General features: G+C 48.4%; 1 protein-coding gene across 7 annotated transcripts in view; it reads right to left on the bottom strand.

The window, feature by feature from the left end:
• The window catches only part of LOC119856101, a 71,859-nt gene that overhangs the window by 21,340 nt on the left and 24,145 nt on the right, over nt 1–26,374 (bottom strand). The window contains exon 1 of one of the 7 annotated variants that reach the window (XM_043515293.1): nt 2,373–2,718. The exons of 5 other annotated variants lie outside the window; for them this stretch is intronic. In XM_043515293.1, the coding sequence (XP_043371228.1) occupies nt 2,373–2,439 (67 nt within the window). In that variant the 5' untranslated portion in view covers nt 2,440–2,718. Of the gene's footprint in view, nt 1–1,005; nt 1,074–2,372; nt 2,719–26,374 lie in introns of those variants that run through there. One more of the 7 variants, XM_043515294.1, reaches the window with a different exon arrangement.

Raw genomic sequence — 26,374 nt, 5'->3', positions numbered from 1 at the left:
AGAGAGTCTTACTACTATAAGAGAGGAGCATGTCTGCAACTTCTAAAATTGGGAGAGGTAAACAATGACAATTTAAATGATCATCTGTTCCTATTCGGCATGAAGATGATGGTGATGATGAATGTATCAGCTCAGCTTCCTTAGCAAGTGTCCAAGAAGAAGTCCAAAGCAACCCCTCATCACAAGACAGACTGGGCAAGATCCAATGTGGCCACATCCCCATGAACTTTCAAGCTCCATTTTTTTAACCTTATTGATATTTTTTGTGTTGGGTGCTGTGGCGCACACCTGTAATCCCAGTTACTTGGGAGGCTAAGGCTGGCAGATCGCTTGAGCTCAGGGGTTCTGGGCTGTGCTGTGGTATGCCAATCAGGTGTCCGGTGCCACTGACAGCTTGGCCAGTGGGTGGCTGAAGGACTGGCTACAGCAACACAAATGGGGTGTTGTGATTGGTGCTCTCTCTGTGAGGGCTGATGGCTCGATTGATCAAGGTGATATTGTTTGTATATAAAACAAACATAACTAAATGAAATACCATATAAATAACAAAATTCAATGTTCATTATTTGTAAAACCTGAAACAAAACAAAACCTGAACCCATAGTGGTGGTGCAAGGTATCAATTATTAAAGTGACTAAATAGATAAAATGAGAACATACCCTAGGCATATCAGGGACTAACATATACTAAACTGCAAAAGTATGCAGTAGGTTCATGTGTGACCAGACATCCACATTTTTTCCCAAGCATTTCTATTAGACTAAGTCATTTTTTTCTATTCTGCAACAGAAGAGAGCTCGCCAAGCCAGTCTGTGTGTGAGAGTGGAATTGCAGATTTCCATTTTCCCAAATTAACTCTTTTGGCCACTAAAAATTTACTGCAACTTCTTAATGTTAACTGGTATTACCAATTCATTCCTAAAATACACCAGCTTGGAGAAGGAATGATAGCAACAGTTAAAGTTTGAGAGAGCTCTGAATAAGGTGTTCCAGAACACATGCACTTTTTTGACAGGTATAGAGGATGTGTGAAAGATTGGCTTGGGACTGTTTGCCTCTCAACATTCAGTATAAAGAAAAGGAGTACCTGTGGCACCTTAGAGACTAACAAATTTATTTGAGCATAAGCTTTCGTGAGCTACAGCTCACTTGAGCTGTAGCTCACGAAAGCTTATGCTCAAATAAATTTGTTAGTCTCTAAGGTGCCACAGGTACTCCTTTTCCTTTTGCGAATACAGACTAACACAGCTGCTACTCTGAAACCTAACATTCAGTATGTTGCCAATCTAGCTTTCAGCAAATGTTCTGGAGTCCAGTAGTGCCTGTTTAATATCTTGTTCTGGAAGAATTGCAAGGATAAAGAACTTGAAGTATCTTTCACATTATGCCAGATATTCTCCCATGTTTCTGTCGTCATGATAAGGCTAAGTTCTTTTTCCCTATTTTTCTTGGAGACAGAGATTGAGAGGGTAATGCAGAGTTGGGGTCTGGGGTCTGGGCTAGAGCAGGCAGTTAGGGTGCAGGGGACAGGCTCTAGGAGGGAATTGGGGTGCAGAGGAGAGGCTGGGGCAGGAGGAGGGGTGCGGAGAACAGTCTCTAGGAGAGAGTTTGGGTGTGGGGTCTGGGCTGGGGCAGGGGGTTGGGGTACAGGAGGGGGCTCAGGGCTAGGGCTGAGGTGCAGGGGGTGACAGCTCTGGCTAGGGGCATGGGCTTTGCAGTGGGATGGGGATGGGGCTGGGGATGAGTTTGAAGTGCAGGCAGGCTGCCCCGGGGCTAGGGCCAGAGAGGAGGACCCCCCCCACCCTCTCCCGCCCACAGCAGTGAGCTCCGGAGGAGGAATTCCCATCTTCCCCTCTACCCCACCCCGGCAGCACAATCACCTCACCCCACTGTCACTGCACATACTCCTAGGGCCCCTCTCAGGTCCAGGAAGCCCCCTCCCTCCCACTATGGTAGGTGCCGGGGGGGTAGTGGGGGGGGGGTGCCACCACATGTGGCCTCCTCCCCTGCTGCTGCCCCTCACCGTAGCCTCACTGGGGGTGGGGGATGGGGCTGCCCCTTGCCCCGTGTGGGGCAGGAGTGGTGGCTGCAGGGCAGGGGGAGAGCAGGTGGTCACAACACTCACCCAAGCCCCAGCCGCTCAGGTCCAGGAAGGCCCCCCCCCCCGCCACCCCTGTGGTGGGTGGGTGTTGGGGGGGGGAGGGAACTACCATTACATGTGGCTTCCTCCCCTGCTGCCTGTCACCGTAGCCTCACGGCGGATGGGGCTGCCCCTGACCCAGCGCGGGGCAGCAGCAGCAGCGGCGACTGCGGGCTGCGTGTGCGTGTGTGTGTGTGTGTGCGGGGGCGGCTCACAGGGTCGGACACTCACCAAAGCCACAGCAGCTGCTCAGGTGAGTCAGGTCCCCTCCAGACGGCTCCCAGCTGGAAGCCCCCATGGGTGCTGGGCGGGGCGGCTGCCAATCATGCGGGTGCCTCCGCCAGCTGCCTCAGCCTGCCGCCGGCGCTGCTCTCCTGCTGCAGCCTCGCCGTAGGCAGCCGCAGCCGGCAGCGCAGGCGAGGGAGAGCAGCACGGAGCGGCAGGGCAGCCGCCCGCTTTCAATCAGGCTGCGAGGCCCGGGGCGGGAGCCGGGGGACGCTCCAGGCAGGGCTAGGGGAGAGACCTGGCTCCAAACATTGGTGGGGCAGAGTCCCCAGCCCTGAATATTCCTGGAGCCCAGGCCCCTGTAGCTCCCCACCTCTGTTTATCCCTCATTAGGCCTAACCCACCCTCCATGCGCAAATAGGCAGGCTGATTGGCTTCATCCTGGCCTTGTCCTGATGTGTGGGCTGAACACCTCATCACTCTGTGGCTTTAGCTGAACCCTCTTTTTCCAAGTTGATGCTCAGAAGGACATACTTATAGTTTCAAATGCCACAGTAGAGCGCGAGTGCTTTAGCTCTGTTGAAAGTCCAGTTGGTAAGCAGTTGGTTGATATTTTTGCAGCCATAAAAGCAAGAAAGATTGTGTTGTGGTGTTTCTATCTGCATACTGGATTAATTTTTTTATTAGTGTAAGATGAACGGCTATCTTACTGATTCCAGGTGAGGGACTGGTTGCTGGTTTAACTCATCAGTTTGATGTAACTGATAATCTGAAGTTGATTCTGCATGATCTACTTCAGTGTTTTGCTTTCATGGACATTGTGACTCAGTGGGGATTTTCCCTTTTTGTGTTGTATGGGAGTCTTGCCATTGAGCCAATGTGAGTTTTAATATCTTTGCATGAATACTGTGGGTGCGCCTTGGTTTCCCTGTGTGCTGCACCAGTAGCTCATGGTGGGAATAGGGGTGTGTGACTTTGGCTGAGACCTCTGGGGCAAGTAAAGCTGCTTCATCTGCCTGCACCTATGCTATGGCCGGAGTCCTTCATAACTTGAGACCCAGGATGGGGATCCCATAGCTACCACCAGTTGTCACAGAGTCACCAGGCGATGCTCTGGAACTGCTCCATATGAAGCCAGTCAGGACTCTCAAATCATCCCTGATTCAATTATGTATGCAGTATAGTGGTAGTTGTCCCAGGATATTAGAGAGACAGGGTGGATGATGTAATATCTTGTCAGACATACATTTGTTGAGGAAGAGTCAACGTGGTTTTAGTAAAGGGAAATCATGCCTCACCAATTTACTAGAATTCTTTGAGGGGGTCAACAAGCGTGTGGACCAAGGGGATCCAGTGGATATAGTGTACTTAGATTTTCAGAAAGCCTTTGACAAGGTCCCTCACCAAAGGCTCTTATGCAAAGTAAGCTGCCATGGGATAAGAGGGAAGGTGTTCTTGTGGATTGGTAACTGGTTAAAAGATAGGAAACAAAGGGTAGGTATAAATAGTCAGTTTTCAGATGCAGAGAGGTATATCGTGGTGTCCCCCAGGGGTCTGTTGTGGAACCAGTCCTATTCAACATATTCATAAATGATCTGGAAAAAGGGGTAAACAGTGAGGTGGCAAAATCTGCAGATGACACAAAATTACTAAAGATAGTTAAGACCCAGGTAGACTGTGAAGAGCTGCAAAAGGATCTCTCAAAACTGGGTGACTGGGCAACAAAATGGCAGATGAAATTCAGTGTTGATGCATGGAAAGTGATGGTCATTAGAAAGCATAATCCCAACTATCTGTTACCACTCAAGAAAGAGATCTTGGAGTCATTGTGGATAGTTCTCTGAAAACATCCACTCAATGTGCAGCGGCAGTCAAAAAAGTGAACAGAATGCTGGGAATAATTAAGAAAGGGATAGATGATAGGACAGAAAATATCATGTTGCCTCTGTATAAATCCATGGTATGCCCACATCTTCAATACTGCGTGCAGATGTGGTCACCCCATCTTAAAAAAGATATATTGAAATTGGAATATATTCAGAAAAGGGCAACAAAAATGATTAGGGGTATTTTACTGCTCCAAGAGCAGTAAAATCAATTGCCGCTGTTTTGTTTGTTTTAATGTAAACTGAGTATTAAGGGAGCAAAGATTAACTTGGGCTACTGAAGTGTTTGATCTTGCAGCCAAATAAATCTGAACGGATGGGATGGCTTCCATATGAGGAGAAAATAACAAGACTGGGACTTTTCAGCTTGGAAAAGAGATGGCTAAGGGGAGATATGATTGAGGTCTATAAAATCATGACTGGGATGGACAAAGTAGATAAGGAAATGATTTTTACTACTTCTCATAACACAAGAACTAGGGGACACCAAATGAAATTAATAGGCAGCAGGTTTAAAACAAATGAAGTATTTCTTTACCCAGCACACAGTCAACCTGTGGAACTCTTTGCCAAAGGATGTTGTGAAGGCCAAGACTATAACCGGGTTCAAAAAAGAACTAGATGAGTTCATGGAGAATAGGTCCATCAATGGCTATTAGCCAGGATGGGCAGGGATGGTGTGCCTAGCCTCTGTTTGCCAGAAGGTGGGAATGGGCAACAGGACATGGATCACTTGATAATTACCTGTTCTATTCATTCCCTCTGGGGCACCTGGTATTGGCCACTGTTGGAAGACAGGATACTGGGCTGGATAAACCTTTGGTCTGGCCCAGGAGAGCCATTCTTATGTTCTTATCTTTTATTTGACCAAGAAAAGTAGGTCAAATAAAAGATATTATCTCACCCACCTTGTCTCTCTGCTTCAAACATGTTAGCCTGTGTGTTTATGGGCTTTTCAGTCAGATTAAGTTAACTCAATTGTATTAATGCAGTTGAAAATTTTCAAAGCTGAAAATATGAGGAATTAGTTAATTGCATACTATCCACTGTCATTATTAGTGATCACATAATAATGGAAGCCAGTAGGATATTATAGTACAGTTAAACACTCATTTAAACTTGTTTACAATACACTATTGCTATTTTGGGTTGCCCCCTCTAAATTCCTAAAGTGGGGTTCAAGACACAGTGTATTTTGTCTTCACAGCAATAATATTTCCACTTTCACAGAGGTATACAGTGTTAGCCTGCAAGGAGTAGGATCCGAAAACTTTCCTGGGAATGTTTGACTGTCATACATGCCATATATGAGCAAAACAATGTTTCCAACCAATAACATTCACCCACATTTCCAAATTATTAAACCATTCCACATAATGTATGCATTTGATTAAAATTTGCATTGCATCTGACTTTCCAAATAACCTTGCTAACTTGCTCTTATGAAGAAATTTACAAAAACAGTACTCCTTAGTCACTAACATACTGGAGCTACCCTTAGAATAGTTCCAAATGTTTTAATACAATTGAACAGTGGCTCTCAAATTTAGTTTTGGAGACCCACTGTAATAGTGGCCCACACCATTCAGGACTCAAAAAGTGATGATACTTATATTTCCCAACCTCCCTATCAAAGAAGTTAGAATCTGACTCCAGGGTGAGAAACTAGGACCCAAAGGTATTCCCTGAAGAGACAGCAACATATTTTCAAAAGTAAATATATAAAGTGGACAGGAAATTTGCTGCTGTTGCTAAGAGAAAAAACTGCTCCTAATGACTGAAAGACTGTTATAAATCCATGCACTTTTGTTTAATTGAGTTCTGAGGCTTGTTTAAATAAGCATCTGGAGAAACTGAAAGCTTGTGTGATGGAGCTTCATTTTTTGTTGGCCTTGTAAAATAAATAACCAAGCCTTCCCCACCCCCCCAAAACATTTTTACAACTGTAGTAATAGGAGCTCTTGTTGATTATGATAAAGATTTTGGAACTGGACTTGCTCACAGACCCATTGAGACAGACTGACTGGCACACTCTTAACCCCATCTCCCCACCACTGTCGCCAAGACATCCCCCTGCAGTTATCACCTTTTCTGCATTTTTCTATTTTCTGTCTCTTACTCCTGGCTTTTATTAGCCTTTGTATCTATTTTGTGTCTCTTTTCCTGTGTAATTTTTTTGGCCTTCTATTTTCTGTCGCACTTTTTTTCCTTATTGTTTTGTTCTTCCTGTCCATTTTCTCCTCCTTCTCCCCTCCCCCCCTCCCCGAATCCTCTCAGAGAGACCATGATGTACACACACACTGCCTTAACCAGAAAACCATGTACTGCTTAGGGTGGAAAGTCTGATACATAGTTTGCTCCAGGAGCAGTAAAACCACCTCTGCTGTTCTCTTTGTATTAACATAAGCTGAGTATCAAGGGAGCAAAGAAGATTAACTTGGGCTGCCGAAGTATTTGATTTTGCAGCCAAATAAATCTGAACAGATCCCCTGACTGATTTCAACGGGGTCATCCCAGAAGAAGAGAGGGTTAGAAAAATTTGCCTGATGCATTAGCCGCATCTGCAGGAGCACATCTAGGGAGGGGGACAAGATAGATCCAGATTATGCAGCTTTCCTTATCCCCACTACAGTTCTCCTTTGCCCTGAGCAGCTGCTCCCATTTCCCCGACACACAAAATGATACTATTTCTGTTGTAAACTAACATAGAATACTGTATATTAAAGCAGAATTTTAAAGCCTTGGAACTCGCTTCCAATGCAACATGATCCAAATGTTATTTCAGTCTATATATAAACCCAAGGTAACTTCATAACTAAATCTCTTCATGAGAAGGGACAGGCATTTTTCACTAAATGAGATTGAGGAGCAGTTTATACTCAAGTTGAAAAAATCCTATTTAGCAAAGGTGATCAGTAACTCCTTTGGGTTTGATGTAAGCCTTTAAATATTACAATTAAACAATAGATTACATAGAACCTATACCAATCTGAAGCACAGTCTTGATCAGCTGAATTATCTTGCAGTTAGTTAATCTTTAGTAAATCCACAGGTTAAAAATGGGAAAGAAATTCAGAGTGAAAAATAATCTTAAAACAAAATCATTTTAAAGCCAATTGTAGAATCATTTTTAGTTTCTAAACTTGCTGTCTGATAAAACCATTTTACATGAAGCACTTGTAGAAAACTGTTGTAGCCTATTCTTGCTTACCTTATTGTGCTGGCTAATGCCTTCGCTGGAGTAATTTGGTTCAGAAATTGCTCAGTAACAGCCAATTTATTCACTGGACATGTGGCAGAGAGCCAGACCACAAAAGAAAAAAAGTTGGATGTGGACCTAGTCCTTTCACAGGATGAAATCATGAGTGCTTGCTGCATTCATACTCCCACACATCCACAAAAGTCCAGTTAAATAGCCTTTGTGCAAGAGGATTCTATGGGGTTTGGAAATGATGGAAACAGGCAACCTTTTCTACATTCCAATTATTGTAGATCTACCCAAATGGTGGAAAGAAATGCCCAGTGTTTTGCTAGTGCCAGACACTCTAAAGGCCCACAGGGCCACCTGCTAGAAATAAGACTTTCTTCCAGTAAGTACAAAAAGAAAAACACATGAGGAAAACAAGTTCAATACTAGTAATGCAGTTTGAGTAGCCTGTTAAACTTTGCAAAGATTATGCAACAGTTTTAGGGCCTGATTCACAGCCTTTCAGTTGGTGAAAGAGAAATATAACAGGAGCATGGCCAACACACCACCCACTTTATGAAAAAAGAGGGAAAATAAGTGCCAAAAATCAAAACCCAAAAATACAGCATCTAATATGGACAATTTGATTCTGATGCCTTGCCAGCTGTATGTTGGTGGAAGAGCTGGTCCACAAATGGTTAGGGTTGCCAACACTCCCGGTTTCACCAGGAATCTTCTGGAATCAGGCTCCATCTCCTGGAGGCTACTGAAGCTGAAGGGGGAGATTTTAGGCGCTTAAAGTCCAGCAGCGCAGTGGAGCCAATGCAGGTTCCCTACCTGCTCTGGCCCTGCACTATTCCCAGAAGTGGCCGGCAAGTCCCTGCGGCCCCTGGGGTGGGACAGGGAGTCTCCGCCTGCGCCCCGAGTGCCGATTCCGCAACTCCAATTGGCTGGATACTGCAGCCAATGGGAGCTGTGTGGGTAGCACTTGCGGGCACGGGCAACATGTGGAGCCTCCTCCCAAGGGGCCACAGGGATGTGCTGGCCGCTTCCAGGAGCAGTGCAAGGAGCCTGCCTTAGCCCTGCGCTGCTGCCCGAGGTAAGCGCCTCCTGGCCAGATCCCACATCCCTCACTCCCTCCTGCCCCCCAACCTGCTGTCCCAGCCCTGAGCCCCTTCCTGGAGCCAGCACCCCAAACTCCCTCCCACACTCTGTGTCCCAGCCCTGAGCTCCTCCAGCACCCAAACTCATTTCCCTGCCCCAGGCTCAGCCCGCACCCACCCCAACCCCCGCCCCAGCCCAGTAAAAGTGAGTGAGGGTGGGAGAGAGTTAGTGACGGAGGGAGGGGGGGAATGAGCGGGGCAGGGCCTCAGAGAAGGGGTAGGGTGGGGGCTTGGGGGCAGGAGACAGGGAACAGGGCAAGGGTATTTGGGTTTGTGTGATTAGACAGTTGGCAACCCTACAGATGGTAGAAATCTGGAACAGCTGATCTCATAAAATTTCTACCAGCTTGGATTCCAGCTCACTTGGACCCGGAAAACAGGCATCTTTAGATTTTGGATCTCACTTAGAACCAAAATGTTAAGTGTCGGTTTGGCTCTGATCTTTCGGGTCTAATCCCAATGAATTTTAAGGAGTGCAGATTAAATATTGTCTAACTCCTAATTCAATGCAAAAATACAAATTAGGCTGTGACAATGAAGTGCTGGCATCAAAAGTTCCTCTGATACATTTCTTCAACTTAATGTTTTTTTCAAAGTGGTGAAGTTAGTAATTATATTTGGTTTTAGGGACTGTTTTACAGCAGCTTCCTGAAACAAAGTCTGACACGGCATATCTATCAATGCATTTTTTTTCTTGGAATGTGCAGTTCTGAGGATCAGTTTTTCTAAGAACTAATATCCATTGTTATCATGCTTCTTTTCTTGTTTCCATAGGATACTACAGTTATACTATATAGGCTATAGCATACTCATTTTTAGTCCTGTCTACTGCTTACAGTACTTCTAAATTGTCATTAACTAGTTTGATTTCTTGCTGAGCAATAAAGCTCTTCTTTTCCATTCAAAACTGTAGTCTGTCCTCACTTTAAAGCATTTGGGCACACTTATGGCCTCATTTACACCTATTTAACTTCCTCGATTTCAGAGGTGTTGTCTGGGTACAACTGAGGATAGAATCTGGCCTTTTAAAACTAATAAACTTTGAAAAGATTGCTGATGACTGTATTGATTTGGCCTGCACAATGTGATCATGTCTATGCTGACAATCATACTAGAGTCTTCCAATTCCAAGAATATTTCCTTCTTAAAGGAAAAAAATGTGAAAGATAATGCTGCCCAGCTGCTTGTGTATATCTCTGAGTTCTATATCAAATGTTATTACAATTGTTTCCTACTTATTGTGAGCCAGATTGTGCTTGATCCATACATAGACCACAGACATGAAGGGGAAGGATCCTGAACAAGGGAGTTCTTGTATTAATTTTAATGGAGTATATGGGCCCAAAGTGTTAAAGGTGTTAGCACGACCCTGTTATTGTTTAACATTAAGCTGTGTTGTCAGATACCACTGGTGTGGTGCTCTGCTCCGTTCAATGTTGATAAAAGTAGGCTGCATGGGTGTGTTCCCTCTGTGTGCTGCCCCGGCTCTGCAGATAGCTGACACAGTAGACCCTGAGAGAACCGCCAAAGACCACAGACTCCAATAAGATACGAAGGCACCCGGCCAGGTTTATTGCCAAACGAAACACAGTCTCTAGCTCCCTGGATTAGATGTCTACAGTTCTGCTAGTACGTATGTGCTCCCTGACAATGGACACAGCTCAGTAAGTGGTGGGATACTACACTGCCCCCTAAGCTGGACAAAGACACTGCCCCAGGGATGCATTCTTAAATATGGGTACAAACAAGTTACACATCACTCCTGACTTATCGAGGTGCAACCCCTCTACACAGCAAGGTGCTGCCTCTCACCTTGCACATGTTGGTTCGAACAACTCTATCCATCATATTACCCTTTTGCCCGTCTTTAGGATGGGTCAGCTTATTCCTTGTTATGTGTGTGGAATGTGCAAGTATTGGAGTGTTCTGATATCTAGTGTCCAGTACCTCTTAGGTATGTATCTTTTTTTGCAGCATCAGCCCTTTCCTTGCCAGGTTCTGTGAGCAGGGCCTGCCTCTGGCTCACAGTTTAACTTTGCTTTATGTTAGCAAAGTCTTGACCATTACTTTAGCTCAGGCGTTAGGCCTCATACAGGGCCTCTGATACAAGGGTTTATGTTTCAAACAAGGTTTGGGGTTTACAGGGCCAGATTAACTTTTTGTGGGCCTGGCACCAAACATATTTGTGCGCCCCCCTGGGAAGTGATTGTAAAATGGGCTGAGGGCAAAAGCACATGGGGCTGGAACTAGGGTTAGTCCATGGAGCAAGGGAGGGGCCAGCGTAAACTGCAATGGCAACAGGGCTGGGGAGGAGGTAAACAGAATCCCCCCTCCACCCGTGCCCACAGAAAGTGGGTACCTACCTGGTTCTAGCCCATTCTTTTTGTCTCTCTCTGCACTGAGCTGCCCCTCCTCCCGCAGGACCATGTCTGCTGTACTGCCCAGGTGACGTGACAGCCAGTGGTGGATTTAGAGTTAGTGGGGGGCCCCGGCCCTGTGCTCAGCTTCATTTTTGGGCCCCTCCTTGGGACCCGGCCAAGAAAAAGAACATTCGTTTTTATCTCCCCCCGCCCCCGTTTTTCATTCTTTTTTTCTTCATCCTCCTCCTGTAATAGCAAGTAAATGAAAATAAAGTGTGGTACCTTGATTGTTCTTGTAGTCGAACTTATTTTTCCACAGACCACTTGAAAATCATGGAGGGTCTCGATGGACACTTAATGATCTTTCCAAATATTGTAAAAAAAACCCGTTGAGGTGCGGGGTCTGGCCAGGAGCTAGGGTGAGGGAGGGGGCTCAGGAGGTTGGGGTGTGGAGTGCTTACCTAGGGCAGCTCCTGTTTTGTGCGAGGGGTGCAGGTGTGAATGGGTGTGTGTGTGTGTGTGCAGGAGCTCCTGTTTGGTGCTCAGGATGCAGGTGGGGATATGGGGGGGTGCAGGAGTCAGGGCATCGGGTGTGGAGGGCTGAGTGTGTGTGGGGGGTGCAAAAGTCAGGGCAGGGAGCTGGGGAGGTGTGAGGGGGTGCATGGGTGAGGGCAGGGGGCTGGGGTGTGTGAGGGGGTTGCAGGGGTCAGGATGGGCAGAGGGTTGGGGGGTGTGGGCTGGGGTTGTGGGGTGCTCACAGCAGGGGGCTGGAGGGGGTATGCCCCGATTCCAGCCCCTTCTCCAAGGCCCCATCCCCGCCTCTTCTCCGCCTCCTCCCTGGAGCGGGGAGCACACTGCGGCTCCACTCTTCTCCCTCCCTCCTGCCGGCAAATAGCTGATCGGCAGCAGGGAGAGGGGGCGGGGAAGGAAGGAAGCACGCTGGGGGAAGAGGCGGGGGAGAAGCTTGGCTGCTGGTACAGCCTGCCCTGCTGCAGCAGGAGCCGGAAGCATCAAGCTTCTGCCCCGACAGGAGAGAGCGGGGAGCGGAGAAGACCGGACCAGGCCCCCTTTGGACCATGGGCCCAGAGCCATGGCACCATGGTAAATTGGTGTTTAGTATACAGCAGTGGTTCCCAAACTTTAACAACCCGCAAACCCCTTTCATGAAAATATCAAATCTCGCGAACCCCCTCCTAAAAATGAGTATTTCCAGGGATTTTCTCCCTTACCTGAGCATAAATTATAGAAGCAGTGATCTTGGAAATAATTTGTTTTTTTATGACATATTTATTGCACACTATTTATTATTACATTATTATTTATCACTACATTATTAATCTTATTACATTATGAAAATGACAACACTCTTCCAAGATTTCACTTTTGTAGCTCATATCACTTCAGTTAAGTCTGTTATAGGACAAGGCTCCTACATTTTTCATCAAGGAGTACTAGACATGAACCAGCATGAAGGTATGTATTTAAGAAGCCAACTCAAATAAATAGTTCCTCCCACAAGCATTCGGGTCATGAGCAGTCCAGGCAAACAATGCACAACTATAACAAAGCTTAAACTTGTTCTTCATAATAATTTTGGTGGGGGTGCAGGCTCTGGGATGGAGTTTGGGTGCAGGCTCCGGACTAGGGCAGGGGGTGGGTGTGCAGGAAGGGGTGAGGGGTGCAGGCTCTGGGCTGGGGATGGTGGTGCAGGCTCTGGAGGTAATTTGGGGACAGGAGAGGGTGCAGAGGGAGGGTGCAGGCTCTGGAATGACGTTTGGGTGTAGGCTCTGGGCTGGGGCAAGAGGTGGGGTGTAGGAGGGGGTGAGGGGTGCAGGCTCTGGGAGGGAGTTTGGGGGCAGGAAGGGGGTGGGGCTGCAGGCTCTGGGAGGGAGTTTGAGTACAGGCTCTGGGAGGGAATTTGGGGATGGGAGGGGGTGCGGAGTGAGGGGTTGCAGGCTCTTGGAGGGAGTTTGGGGGCGGGAGATGGTGTGAAGGAAGGGATGCAGGCTCTGGGAGTTTGGGGGATGGAGGGAAAGGGGTGGGGGTGCAGGCTCTGGGAGGAAAGTGGTGGGAGAAAGGGTAGGGTGCAGGCTCTGGGAGGGATTGGGGGGTGTGGCACTTACTTGGTGCTCCTAGGCAAGGCGGACCGGAAGTCTCCATGTGCTGCTACCCCCCAGGCACTGCCCCCGCAGCTTCCCCTTGGCTGCAGGGGTGCTTGGAACGGGACACATACCCACTCTGCCCAGGGGCCGCAGGGAGCGGCCGGCAGCCACATGGAGTGAGCAGGCAGGAAGCTGCTCAGCTCCACTGCACTGCCAGTGGTGAGTGGGGGCCTGGGCTGTTTTAAATGGCCTGGGGGACATGCAGCGGGGGAGCAGGGGCAGGGGTGGAAGGTGGGGTGAAGGGAAAGACCCAGTTTCAAACAGTGCTAGAGCCGGGCCTGTGGTACCTGGGCACCAGGAACTCGCTGCCCATGAATGCTTTGTGACAGGGTCGGGCCAGATGGCTATAGGAGAGAGATAGAAGGCAGATATATTAGCCCCAGGCTAAGTAGGTCCCTTTTCCCTGGGTAAGGTAACAGGGAAGGTTCCAGAACAATCAGGAACCTTCTGGAGACAATTAAGACAGGCTGATTAGAACACCTGCAGCCAATCAAGAAGCTGCTAGAATCAATTAAGGCAGGCTAATCAGGACACCTGGGTTTTAAAAAGGAGCTCACTTCAGTTTGTGGTGTGTGTGTGTGAGGAGCTGGGAGCAAGAGGCGCTAGGAGCTGAGAGTGAGAATGCGGACTGAGGAGTACAAGCATTATCAGACACAGGAGGAAGGTCCTATGGTGAGGATAAAGAAGGTGTTGGGAGGAGGCCGTGGGGCAGTAGCCCAGGGAGTTGTAGCGTAGTTGTAGTTGTAGAGTGTCGCACAGCTGTTCCAGGAGGCACTCTAGACAGCTGCATTCCACAGGGCCCTGGGCTGAAACCTGGAGTAGAGGGTGGGCCCGGGTTCCCCCCAAACCTCCCAGCTCCTGGTCAGACACAGGAGTCGTCGACCTGGACTGTGAATTGAGGAAAAACGGCCAGGCTGAGGGCTGCCGTGAAGCTCCAAGGCAAGCAAATCCGCCAATAAGCGCAAGATTCACCAAGGTAGAGCAGGAACTTTGTCACAGCATGTAAAGCCATATTTTATATAATCGTTGTCTTATTTTCTTTTCTTCATAAGCAACTTTCCAGGACCATCATGATCATTGACATTTTCCACACTTTGGACTTGACGAAATACTAGCTGATGTTGACCGTTCGTTTTCTCGTGTCTTTACACTTTCCGTTTTCAGTCACGTGTCCATATTGGGTGTACAACAGTTCAAATAAAAATAACCCACTGAGAACGCTAACAATGAACAAACTAGAAAATGAGACAATTCACTCACGTCTCATTGGAGCAAAACGGGCACGCTACAGAGAATGATGGAGTATGGACTAACTGAGAGTTGTTTCCACCACATTGAGTAAAATGACCTTGGTTCTGGCTGATTTGGCGTGCAAATACTTTTTCTTCCACCACCAAGGGGGTGCGGGGCCAGGGACAAATTAGCCTGGATGGCCCCCCCAGGTACAGCGTGGCTCCCCCTCCCACTCTACCCCTCATGCCGCCCAACTTCCCCTGTCTGCCAGTGACAGGGTCCGAGCTGCTACCTGCGTGCCCAGAGTCCCGGCTGCCATCCTGCCTGCCATGGTGCTCGGTGCCTGGACTGCCGATCCTGCAGTCCATGGGACTCTAGCTGCCCACCCCAATGGCTATGAGGCTCCAGCTGCAGCCCCACATACCTGGGTCCCAGCTGCTACCCCGCATGCCTGGGGACCCTAGTGACAGCTCTGTCCACCATTACAGAATATTTTCTGAGAACTCCCTGATACATTTCTTGAACCCCAGTTTAGGAACCACTGATTCAGAGTCTGATTTTTAAACAAGAAAAAAGCTCTTAAAGGACAGAGCACACAGGTGCTTTTTCTGTTTTGTTAGTGTGACATTATCTGATTTAAAATATGACCATATAGATCATTTTTGCAACCACTGTTATATATTTACAGCAAATATTGTACAAAGGTTATCTAGTGAGGTGTCTATAAAAAGGTTATGTTTTGCTGGTTATGATTATGCTATCTGTATGCAGGTGTCATTTTTGTATTTAAAGTGCTATAAAATCCCTCCTGGCCAGAGGCAAAATCTTTTCACTTGTAAAGGGTTAAGAAACTAAGGTAACCTCGCTGGCACCTGACCCAAAATGACCAATGAGAGGACAAGATGCTTTCAAATCTGGAGTGGGGGAAAAAGGCTTTTGTCTGTCTGTGTGATACCTTTGCCGGGAACAGATCAAGGATGCAAGCCCTCCAACTCCTGTAAAGTTAGTAAGTAATCTATCTAGAAAATGCGTTAGGTTTTCTTTGTTTTGGCTTGTAAATTCGCTGTGCTAGAGGAAATGTGTATTCCTGTTTTTGTGTCTTTTTGTAACTTAAGGTTTTGCCTAGAGGGATTCTCTGTTTTGAATCTGACAGCCTGTAAGATTATCTTACAGTTGTTCTTCTAATAAAGTTCTGATTTTTAAGAATCTGATTAGGTTTTTTGGGTCTTAAAAATCCAAGGCTGGTTTGTGCTCATCTTGTTTATTCTCAAGCCTCCCCAGGAAAGGGGATGTAAGGGCTTGGGGGAATATTTTGAGGAACTAGGAACTCCAAAAGTGGTCCTTTCCCTGTTCTTTGTCTAAATCACTTGGTGGTGGCAGCATACTGTTCAAGGACAAGGCAAAGTTTGTGCCTTGGGAAAGTTTTTAACCCAAACTGATAAAAATAAGCTTATGGGGTCTTTCATGTGGGTCCCCACACTTGTACCCCAGAGTTCAGAGTGGGGAAGGAAGCTCTATACCTGGATTTCAAATGTTTGCTCCTGGGGTAATGCCCACAAAGTAATCAGCCAGATATGCCATGTAAGATATTTGCAAAGATGTCATAATTTGCCAAATATGATAACCTTGTTTATATGTTTGTATCACCTTTTGTATTATGAGTTATAGATACGTCTGTATTTCAAATTCGTGCTATGCTTCTGGGTAACACCCCAGACAGTTTGGCATCAGCACTACCTAGCCTGCTTGATGGCCCATTAAGGACCATCAGCTATACAATTGACCCATTGAGGGAAAGCAGATACACCTTATGACTCAGCAAGGCATGCAGGGGCATGCCTCTGGAAAGAACTCCAAGACTTCTAAACCATGTGCTGGGCAGCTTGTGTTTGAAACGAAGGAATCACAGGTCACATGTCAAGAGACTATAAAAGGCAGATTCATCTTCTCCACTTGGTCTTCAATCCTCCTTCTGACCTCTGGAGGAACTTTGCTACAAACTGAAGCTCTGAACAAAGGACTGAATCACCCATCCAAGCTGTGGATGTACTCAAGAGACTTGATGTAAACCAGCAGTTTATTCCATCACTGCTACAAGCCTGAGCCAAGAACTTTGCCATTAGTATGTAATTGATTTCTTTAACCAATTTGAACTCTCACTTTTCTTTCTTTTTATAAATAAATCTTTAGCTTTTAGTTAATAAGAATTGGCTGTAGTGTGTAAGATCTGAACATTCGTTAACCTGGGATGTAATGTGTCTGATCCTTTGGGATTAGCAGAACCTTTTCTTTTATATGATATAAGATTTACAGAAATTTTCATCATATTTCACATGGGTACCTGGATGGAGGCCTGAGGCTGGATCACTTTAAAGGAACTGTGTTGTCTGGATTTATGAGTATCCAGTAAGGTAATAAAGAAGCTGTTTTATGCTGTCTTGGTAAATCTACATATTGGAATATCCACCAGCTTTAAGGGGATTGTCTGCCCTGTTCTTTGCAGTTCATCCTAAGTGAGTGACCACAGCTGGCTCCACCCGGAACTCTGGTCACAATTAGCTAACATAACTCACTGGCAGTGATGCTTTTCGTAAGAAATAGAAGATATTAGTAATAAGTACACAGTCTCCCTACTGGGAACACAGTATGAGTAACAGCAGGAAGGGGAGGAGTAGTATGAGAGAAAGCGAAGAGGTCAGCCAGAATCCACGTGGAACTCCTGTTTTCTCCACACATCAGAGATACACATCTCTGTATAGGATCTGTTTTGTACAGCAAAATCCAAAAAGAGGGAGACATTTCTTGATATTTATATTAACAAAAGGAATATGCAGTAAATTGGGCATAACATAAACTAAACTGCTATGAATTCCCCTTCTCCCACTGTAGTACGCACAACTGGTTTCACTCTGCTGCTTGGTCTGCTGCCCTCCTGTTTAGAAGCTGTGAATGAATCTGACTGACACTTGGCTCTGCCGGCTGTGGCTGGGTCCAGCTACTGCTTTTGCTCTACCTGCTGCTCAAATGACCAGAACTGCTTCTGGGGCCTGATCTTTGTTTTCCACTGGCAAGACAACTGGGACCTTTAGTGAGCTCTGCTCACATAAAACAGTTTCAGCTGTTAGTAGTACCGCATTGTGACGTTCCCCTCTGGTGTTATCTGGACCAGTGATCTGCTAGGTCACTCCAATCCTTGTCTCTGGGAGCCAGCCTTACCCTGCTCTGCTGTGAGAACCTCCTCTCCTGTGATATTCACACACAGCCTCTAGCGTGTAAGCTGCTCCTTGGATTGTGCAACCAAATGACACTAGCCAATATCTCCGGTCCCAGACACAACCCTGGGAACCTCTGTCTTGCAGTGTCCAGTTATGCCCGCTGGATGCTGTAAGCTTATATGAGCTCGTCAATTTAACAAAGAAATTGATACGTACCAGACTTGTTATCCCAAGGGGAGTCTCTGTCACACTTCAAACCAAATGCACTGTTTCAGTTAGAATAAACAAACAGATTTATTACTATAAAGATAAATTTTAAGTGATTCTAAGTCAAAACATAACAAATCAGATTTGGTCAAATTAAATAAAAGCAAAATGCATTCTAAGTTGATCTCAACACTTTCAATGCCCTTACAAACTTAGATGCTTCTCACCACAGGCTGGCTGGTTGCTCTTCGCCAGGCTCTCCCCTTTGATCAGTGCTTCAGTCGGTTGTTGTGGTGTCTGTAGACGGCGGTGGAAGAGAGAGGAAGAGCATGGCAAACATCTCTCCCTTTTATCATGTCCTTTCTTCCCTCTTGGCTTTGCCCCCCACTTCAAGGTCAGGTGAGCATTACCTCATCACAGGACCAAAGGATGGGGGGGTGACTCCCTCGAGAGTCTAACAGATTATTTTGTTGCTGTCTAGGCCAGCATTCTTTGTTCCTGTGAGGCTGAGCTGGATTTGTCCCATACCTGCGCTGATGAGGTGTGAACTGCCACTCTGTTCTTGGAGAGATTTTGCCTGGGCTTGCTTTAAGCCATGAGGATATATTTTCAGCCCCATAACTATATATGAAATTATAAGCTGTAAAATTACTGTAACTATTCCTATAACAACCATGCTCAGTGCATCATGAGCCTTCCAAAGACACCTGACATGACAAATTTTGCATTGGATACCACACAATCATTTTACAAGGATGAACATGGGGGTGCTGGGTGTTCCCCCAAGGTACAGAGTGTCACATGCATATAAAGGCTTTAAATGCCTGACCCTTAGCTTCCGCTGTAACGAGAGGCCTCGACTTGACATGATGCACAGCCATCTTGTGTATGGACTTAGCATAAACCGCAACCACCTTGTATGCTCAGCCACCATAAGTTGGAATCAAAAACTAGAGTCAAGGGAATTCTGCCTTGCCTGGCGGTGGGTGAAACATGGGCTCAGGAAGGCTAGCCTCCGGCCTGGCCCGCCCTTTCCACCTGAGGCCCTGCCCCTCCTGCTCCTTTCCCCGACAAAGCCGAGAGACCCCCGAGGCTGCCAGCCCCCACCAAGCCCTGGGCCGCCCAAGCACCTCCAGCCCTGGAGCGCTGGGTGGGTGGTGTGCGGCCCCCCCTACAGTCTCAGAACACTGGGCAGACATAGGGGTGCCAACTTTCTATTTGCAGAAAACCAAACACCCTTGCCCTGCCCCTGCCCCGCCCCTTCTCTGACACCCCCAGCTCACTCCATCCCCCCTCCCTCCGTCAATCGCTCTCCCCCACCCTCGCTCACTCACTCATTTTCATTGGGTTGGGGCAAGGTGCAAGAGGGGGTGAGGGCTCCGGCTGTGAGCTCTGGTGCTTGGGGTGCAGGAGAAGGCTCAGGGGTGGGGCTGGAGATGAGAGGTTTGGGGTGCAGTAGTGGGCTTTGGGCTGGGGCAGGAGGTTGGGATGCGAGAGGGAGTGAGGGCTCTATCTGGGGGTATGGGCTCTGGGGTGGGGTTTGGGTTTGGAGTGCAGGATGTTGACCTGAATTTGATGGGTTAGTTGTTATGGCTCACTGATCACATCTGACCAGAAGATTTATAGGTTCTTATCCAATTCAGACTACAGAGTTCAAGAACTCAGAGTTCTATATTGGGAGAGGACTCTCGGGGTGCTTGGCAAGAACATGTACACTGAGGACAATACCAAATTGATTAAAAACTTTATTGAAATTAACATAAGAATAATAAATGCTATGAAACTTATAACTGCAAAACAGTAAAAGAATTCAAAAACGCCTGGTGGTAACATTTCTATTATAAGTACCTTAACCTAACATACTCACACCCTTCCTTGAGGATCTGGTAATAGGAGGTGAAGGACCAGCCTCACTCCTGGCATGCCCGATAACACGATGGTGCTGGCTTCCCCAGTAGTTAGGAATGTTGAGTAGTTATACTATACTACACAAGCTGGGCTGATAGAAGATAGTCTATAGAATATAGGAAAACTGAAAAAAGCACTCCAAGAAAACAAAGCTTCAGGAGTTACAAGAGCCTAGAAGAACCTCCTGACTCTTCCTTACAAGGTATTTTATAGGATCCTGTGACTATGTAATTCAGGTCCAACCTACTGTACCCATTGTTTACTTCTGTACCCTAAAAAATGTATGGGTACCCTTCTCCTATAGGTTAGTTAGTGGATTATGACATTTATTTTCTAAATATATTAATAAGGATTATCTCACTCCAAAACTGCCAACCTAGGCTCTCTTGGTGACCTCCAAGTTGTGGTGTACCCTGTGGTTACCAACCGGTTGTAGATGCCGGATAAACCTGTTGAATGATGCGGATAGTTCCTCCCTTTGGTTCCACAAAGTTCAGGGACCATTCTTATCTGTGCCAAAGGTTGCCAGCTTTTATACTGACATATTCTTAACTGATTATACTTTTTGCTATATAGCAGATCTTACTGGATCTTACAGACGGGTAGGCTTCTTGCATTTCAGCAACACTTATTATTAGGAAACATGCCTCAACACATTCTAAATTCAAGGAATTAATACTGATAAAATATAAGAATAGATTAATTTCAGAAAAAGAAACATATTTGATAAAATGGCTGGATTAGTAGGATATAATAGCTAGCAAAATAATCCTATGGGCTACAAAGAGGGGGCTCAAGGCTGGGGCAGGGGGTTGGAGTGCAGGAGGGGATTTGGGTTGTGGACTCCGGGCAGTGCTTATCTCAGGCAGCTCCCAGCAAGCTGCCGACATCTCTCTCCAGCTCCTAGTTGGAGGCGCGACCATGTGGCTCTACGCACTGTCCGTGCCTGCAGATGCTGCTCCCTCAGTTCCCTTTGGCGCAGTTCCTGGGGGCAGAGGCAGCATGCAAAGCCCCCGTGGTCATCCCTCCACCCTGGAGCCAGAGGGAGATGTCAGCAGCCTCTCAGGAGTTTTGCAGTCAGGTAGGAAGTCTGCCTGCGCCACGAACCAGACTTTTAACGGCCCAGTCAGCGGTGCTTACTGGAACTGCTAGGGCCCTTTTTTGACCAGGTGTTCTGGTCGAAAACCAGTCACCTGGCAACCCTAGGCAGGAGGGTGGGTGGCGAGGGTGCATAGCGCATGCTCCCTCCACCCCCCAGTCCTGGAGCACCAGGTGGGCTGGTGGCCGGTGTGTGGCCCCGCCCCCAGCCCCAGAGTGCCGGGGCAGCCCAAGCCTCGAGCACTTCAAGTCCCAGCTGCCCTAACCCCAGTCACAGCAGGTTCCCTGGAAGAGGATCAGTCTCCCTCGGCTGGGGCCAAGAGGGAAGGGCAAGCAGGAGGGGGCCTCAGGGTGGAGCAGGCTGAGCCACAAGGGGCTGTTTCGGGAGGCACAGCCTTCCCCAGCCTATTATACCCATCGCCATGTGGCCTTTGCTTAGACAGATAGAGACGTATCAGCTGCAGCTTACTAACAGGGATAGATTCAGTAAAATCACAGGTTGATGGGAATGGAAGGGAGGATAGACAGCTAACCTTGAGTTTCTGCAAGTTTCTTACTGGATGTCTGTGTTAATTTCTTGTAAAAAGTTGCTTTTACTGACCCGACCCCCCTTCAGTTCCTTCTTACCGTCCATGACGGCCATTGAAACAGTACTCACTTGCTCAGCAGGTGCTCCCTTAGTGTTCTTCTATTAGTTATTACAGTTTATAGTTAGTGTTATAGTTAATTTAGTATAGATAGTTTAGATAGTAGGTTGCGAGCAGGGTCTCTCCCCAATCCCTAACCCCCCGCTGTGCTCCGGGGCATCCCGTGAGCCCAAGGCTTTAAGCCCTGCAGGTTTGTAATAAACCTATGCCCCTCAGTAATCCCCACAACTCTTGTCTAAAGTGTCTGGGGGAAGTGCACCAAATGGAAAGGTGCAAAATCTGCAGGGCTTTTCAGCCAAGAACCAAAAAGTAGCGTGATTTCCGACTAAAACAACTGTTAATGGAACCCGCTTTCCACCCACAGCCAGCTGCAGTCTGCCAGAACCCGGCACCAGGCACATGTGTACAGAGTGCTCCGGCATCCATACATGCCACGGTCCTGAGGAAGGACTCTAACACAAGAGACCCTTGGCATTGGTGCTCCCTGGCACTGCACCCAGGGATAGCGGTGGCCAGCACATCCCTGCGGCCCGCACTGCTTCCTGCAGCTTCCACTGGATGGGAACAGCAAACTGCGGCCACTGGGAGCTGTGGGCGGCCGTGCAAATATAAACAAACTGTCTGGCAACCTGCCAGCGGATTACCCTGACGGGGTGCGTGCAGCCCGTGGGCTAAAGGTTGCCTACCACTGGTCTAGAGGCAAGCCCAGCACTCGCAGCACTCTCAGTCCCCAGCTCAGCAGCATACCTGGCACTGCTCTCAGTCGCCTTCGCCATGTCACCCTGGTGCCAAGACACATGAGACCCCCTCCAGCACTGGAGACATGACGCTCGCCCTGGCACCAAGGCCAGACTGGCACCGATCCCCAGTGCCAGCAGAGGACCATCACCGACCCACAGTGACATCAGAGGATCGGCACTGACCCATGGCACTGAGCCTTCATTCTTGATCACTAACACCGGATACGCACTACTGGTCCCCATCGCCGGATCCCGGGCACTAGTCACCCCAGTGAGATCCTGGCACTGGTTGTCGGTGCATGGGCCCTTGGTGCTACCGTGGTCCTCGCAATGAGGATCTACTTCCTCGGAGTCTGATGCCGACTTGTACTACTCGAGGCGCAGTTGACATAGGTCCGAGAGGCAACGAAGCAGGGCGCTGCTGGCCTGGCAGCCACAGTGGCAACCCCCTGATGCAGTGGCTTACCATCAGGCCTAGGGTACCTTTTCAAGGGGGATCGAGATTGGTAGCCTCAGAAGACCAGTTACTCCACTCTCCTAGGGACAGGCCTATGCCTTGGGGATCCGAGGCCACTCTGTCCCAACCGCCCCTTAAGGCTCCAGTTGGGCCGAGGGGACCCCAACATGGGGCCAGCTGCAGTCAGGCTACAGCGTCCCAGGGGCGTGCACTGACCAAGAGGAGGTCAGGGAGCCGGAGGGGCAGGAGGACCCGGTACACCCTCTCTCCACCTCGTCCTCTTCCCCTGATGAAGCTGTGGCAGAGGCATCAGCTTCGGTCCCTCCTCCAATTGACCATAGGGCACATCAGGACCTCCTTAGGCAGATTGCCTGCAACATGGGGTTGCAAGCGGAGGAGGTGATCAAGGCCGAGGACCCCGTGGTCGATATTCTCACTCCCAAAGGTCCATCACAGGTAGTTCTGCCTTTGATCAAAACTGTTCAAAACAATATAAAGACCCTATGGCAGACCCCAGCCTCAATTCCGCCAACCACCAGGGGTGTGGAGCGCAAATGCCTTGTCCCTTCCAAGGGCTATGAATACTTATTCTCACACCTGCAGCGATGCTCTCTGGCCGTGTCGGCATTTAACACGAAAGAGCATCAGGGACAGCAAGGATCAGCCCCCAAATCTAAGGAGTCAAAACGGATGGACCTATTTGCTAGAAAGGTATATGCCACTGCAGGCCTCCAGCTGAGGATCACTAACCAGAAAGCTATCCTCTGTAGGTATAACTTCAATTCATGGTCCTCCATCTTCAAGTTCAAAGAACTGATCCCTGCGGACTCTAGGGCTGAATTCTCCGCCATCATAGAGGAAGGGAAGGCGGTAGCGTGGACCTCTCTGCAGGCATCTCTAGACTCAGCGGATTCGGCCACCTATCCCCTCTCCTCAGACATAGCCATGAGGAGAACATCATGGCTTCAAGCATTTGGGTTACCCCCGGAAGTGCAGCAAACCCTGCAGGACCTTCCCTTGGAGGGAACGGGGCTCTTTTCAGAGCAGACGGACTCCAAGCTGCACAGCTTGAAAGACTCCAGAGCGACCATGAAGCGTTGGGTTGCTGACATATTCTTTCCCAACGACAAGCACTTTAAGCCCCAACCACAACAACAACGGTTATATCCTCCTCAGCCGAGGCAGGATTTTTACAGACGAAGGGGCAGGAATGGCAGGCAGAAACCTTCCAACCCCCATTCAGGGCAAGGTCATGGCCAATCTCAGCCTCCATCAGGCTCTAAACAGGCCTTTTGAAGATGCGCCGAAGGATGGTGCACCCACCACACCATCGGATCCATACCCATGTTTTCTGAATCGTCTATCCCGCTTCTAAAGTGTTTGTTCCCAAATAACATCGAACCGCTGGGTTCTTCGCATGGTAGAAGTGGAATATTCTCTCCAATTCTGCTCCTCCCCTCCCTCCCACCCCCCCTTTCCTGTCCCTCTTGTGTGACCCCTCTCATGAATAACTCCTTATCCAGGAGGTGCAGGCACTCCTCACCATAGGGGCAGTGGAGGAGGTTCCTCAGAGTAGAAGGGATTCTACTCTACTCTACTTACCCCCAAGGCAAAGTGGGGAAGTCTCAGACCCATTCTAGACCTGTGAGGACTCAACCAGTTCATGGTAAAGTTGAAGTTCCGCATGGTCTCCCTGAGCACAATCATCCCTTCCTTGGATCCAGGAGACTGATACACTGTCCTCGATATTAAGACGCGTACTTTCACATAGCCATTCGACCTACACACAGATCTTTTCTCTGGTTTGCACTCAACCACAAACACTATCATTTCACAGTCCTCCCATTTGGTCTGTCGACAGCACCCCGAGTATTCACCAAGTGCATGTTGGTCGTAGCAGCCTTCTTCCAGAGGAGGCAGGTGCAGGTATACCCCCACCTAGACGACTGGCTGCTCAGGGGCCAAACTAGGGAGTATGTAGAGTCTCATGTATCATGGTCAGGTCCACTTTCCAGAGGCTCCTCCCCAGCGTGAACAAGCCAACCTTATCACTGACCTTATCATTGGTACAGGCAAGAGCATTCCTGCCAGAGACCCGTTTCCAGGCCATGACAGACATTATTCAAAGCCTCAGACATTATTCAAAGCCTCACTACCATAAGGGGATGCCTGAGTCTCCTGGGACACATGGCAGCCTGCACGAATGTAGTCAGGCATGCAAGAATGAGGCTCAGACCCCTTCAAGCATGGCTCACACAGATATACCAACCAGGGCATGATAGGGTGGACTTAGTAGTGATGGTGCCAGAACACATACTTGAGTCCCTACAGTGGTTGCTCAACCTCAGATGGTATGCGAACGTGTCCCCTTCAACAGCACACCATCCTCCTTGTCCCTAGTAATGGACATGTCAGATTTGGGTTGGGGACACACCTGGGAGATCGCTGAACAAAGGGCCTGTGGTCACGGGACGAGCTCTCCTTTCATATCAATATCTGGGAACTCAGAGCAGTGTGACTAGCATGCTAAACTTTCCGGTCCCAGCTGGACAAACCGTGGCAGTGATGATGGACAACACCACTTCTATTTTCTACATCAACAAACAGGGTGGAGCCCATCCCTTCCCCCTATGTTGAGAAGCCCTCCAGCTACGGGAGTTCTGCATAGCCCACTCCATTCACCTGGAGGCGTCTTATCTCCCAGGAGCGCAGAACAAGCTGGCGGATCACCTCAGCAGATCATTCTGCAACCACAAATGGTCTGTCTGTCCAGATGTTCTTCACCCCATCTTCCAAATGTGGGATTTCCCCAGGTCGACCTGTTCACCACCTGGAGCAACAGGAAGTGCCCAAATGTTCTGCTTCTCCCAGAAACACAGCCCGGATTCAATCCTTGATGCGTTTCTGCTACCTTGGGGAGACAGCCTCATGTATGTGTTCCCACTGGTCCCACTCGTATACAAGGTGCTGCTCAAGATCTGCAGGGACAAAGTGGAGGTGATTCTGCTGGCCACAGCGTGGCCCCCGTCAACATTGGTACACCACGCTTCTAGAGCTGTCAGTGGACACTGTGATCGTGCTACCACTCTGACCTGATCTGATCACTCAGGACCACGGTCGCCTCCACCACCCAGACCTCCAGTCCCTCCACCTCATGGCCTGGAACCTTCATGGTTAAACCCCCTGGAGTTCCTATGTTTGGAGCTAGTAAGGGAGGTTCTACTCGGCAGCAGGAAACCTTCCACCAGGGCTTATCTAGCCAAGTGGAAGAGATTCACTTGCTGGTGTGCCCGGCAACACACCTCCACTCCAGGCATCAATACCACTCATCCTGGAGTATCTTCTGCATCTCAAACAGCAGGGCCTAGCTGTGACATCCATCAAGGTGCACCTTTCTGGTATCTCAGCCTTCCACCCAGGAACGTCTGGATGTTCACTAATCCCATGGTAGGATGTTTCCTCAAAGGCTTGGAATGACTATATCCACAGATTAGGCAACCAGTTCCTGCAAGGGTCCTCACCAGGCTCCTGGGGCCCCCTTTTGAACCACTGGCAACTTGCTCCCTGCTCTATTTGTCACGGAAGGGGCCCTTCTTGGTAGCCATCACATCAGCCAGGCAGAAATCCAAATTAAAGGCTCTGATCTCCGGCCCACCCTACACAGTCTTTCGCAAGGACAAGGTGCAGCTCAGGCCTCACCCAGCCTTCCTCCCCAAAGTAGTGTCACAATTCTACACTGGTCAAG

Source organism: Dermochelys coriacea, chromosome 5 (genome assembly GCF_009764565.3).
Source record: "Dermochelys coriacea isolate rDerCor1 chromosome 5, rDerCor1.pri.v4, whole genome shotgun sequence".
Lineage (NCBI taxonomy): Eukaryota > Metazoa > Chordata > Testudines > Dermochelyidae > Dermochelys > Dermochelys coriacea.
Note: the sequence above shows the minus strand (reverse complement) of the source record. Positions and strands in the feature narration are given on the sequence as shown.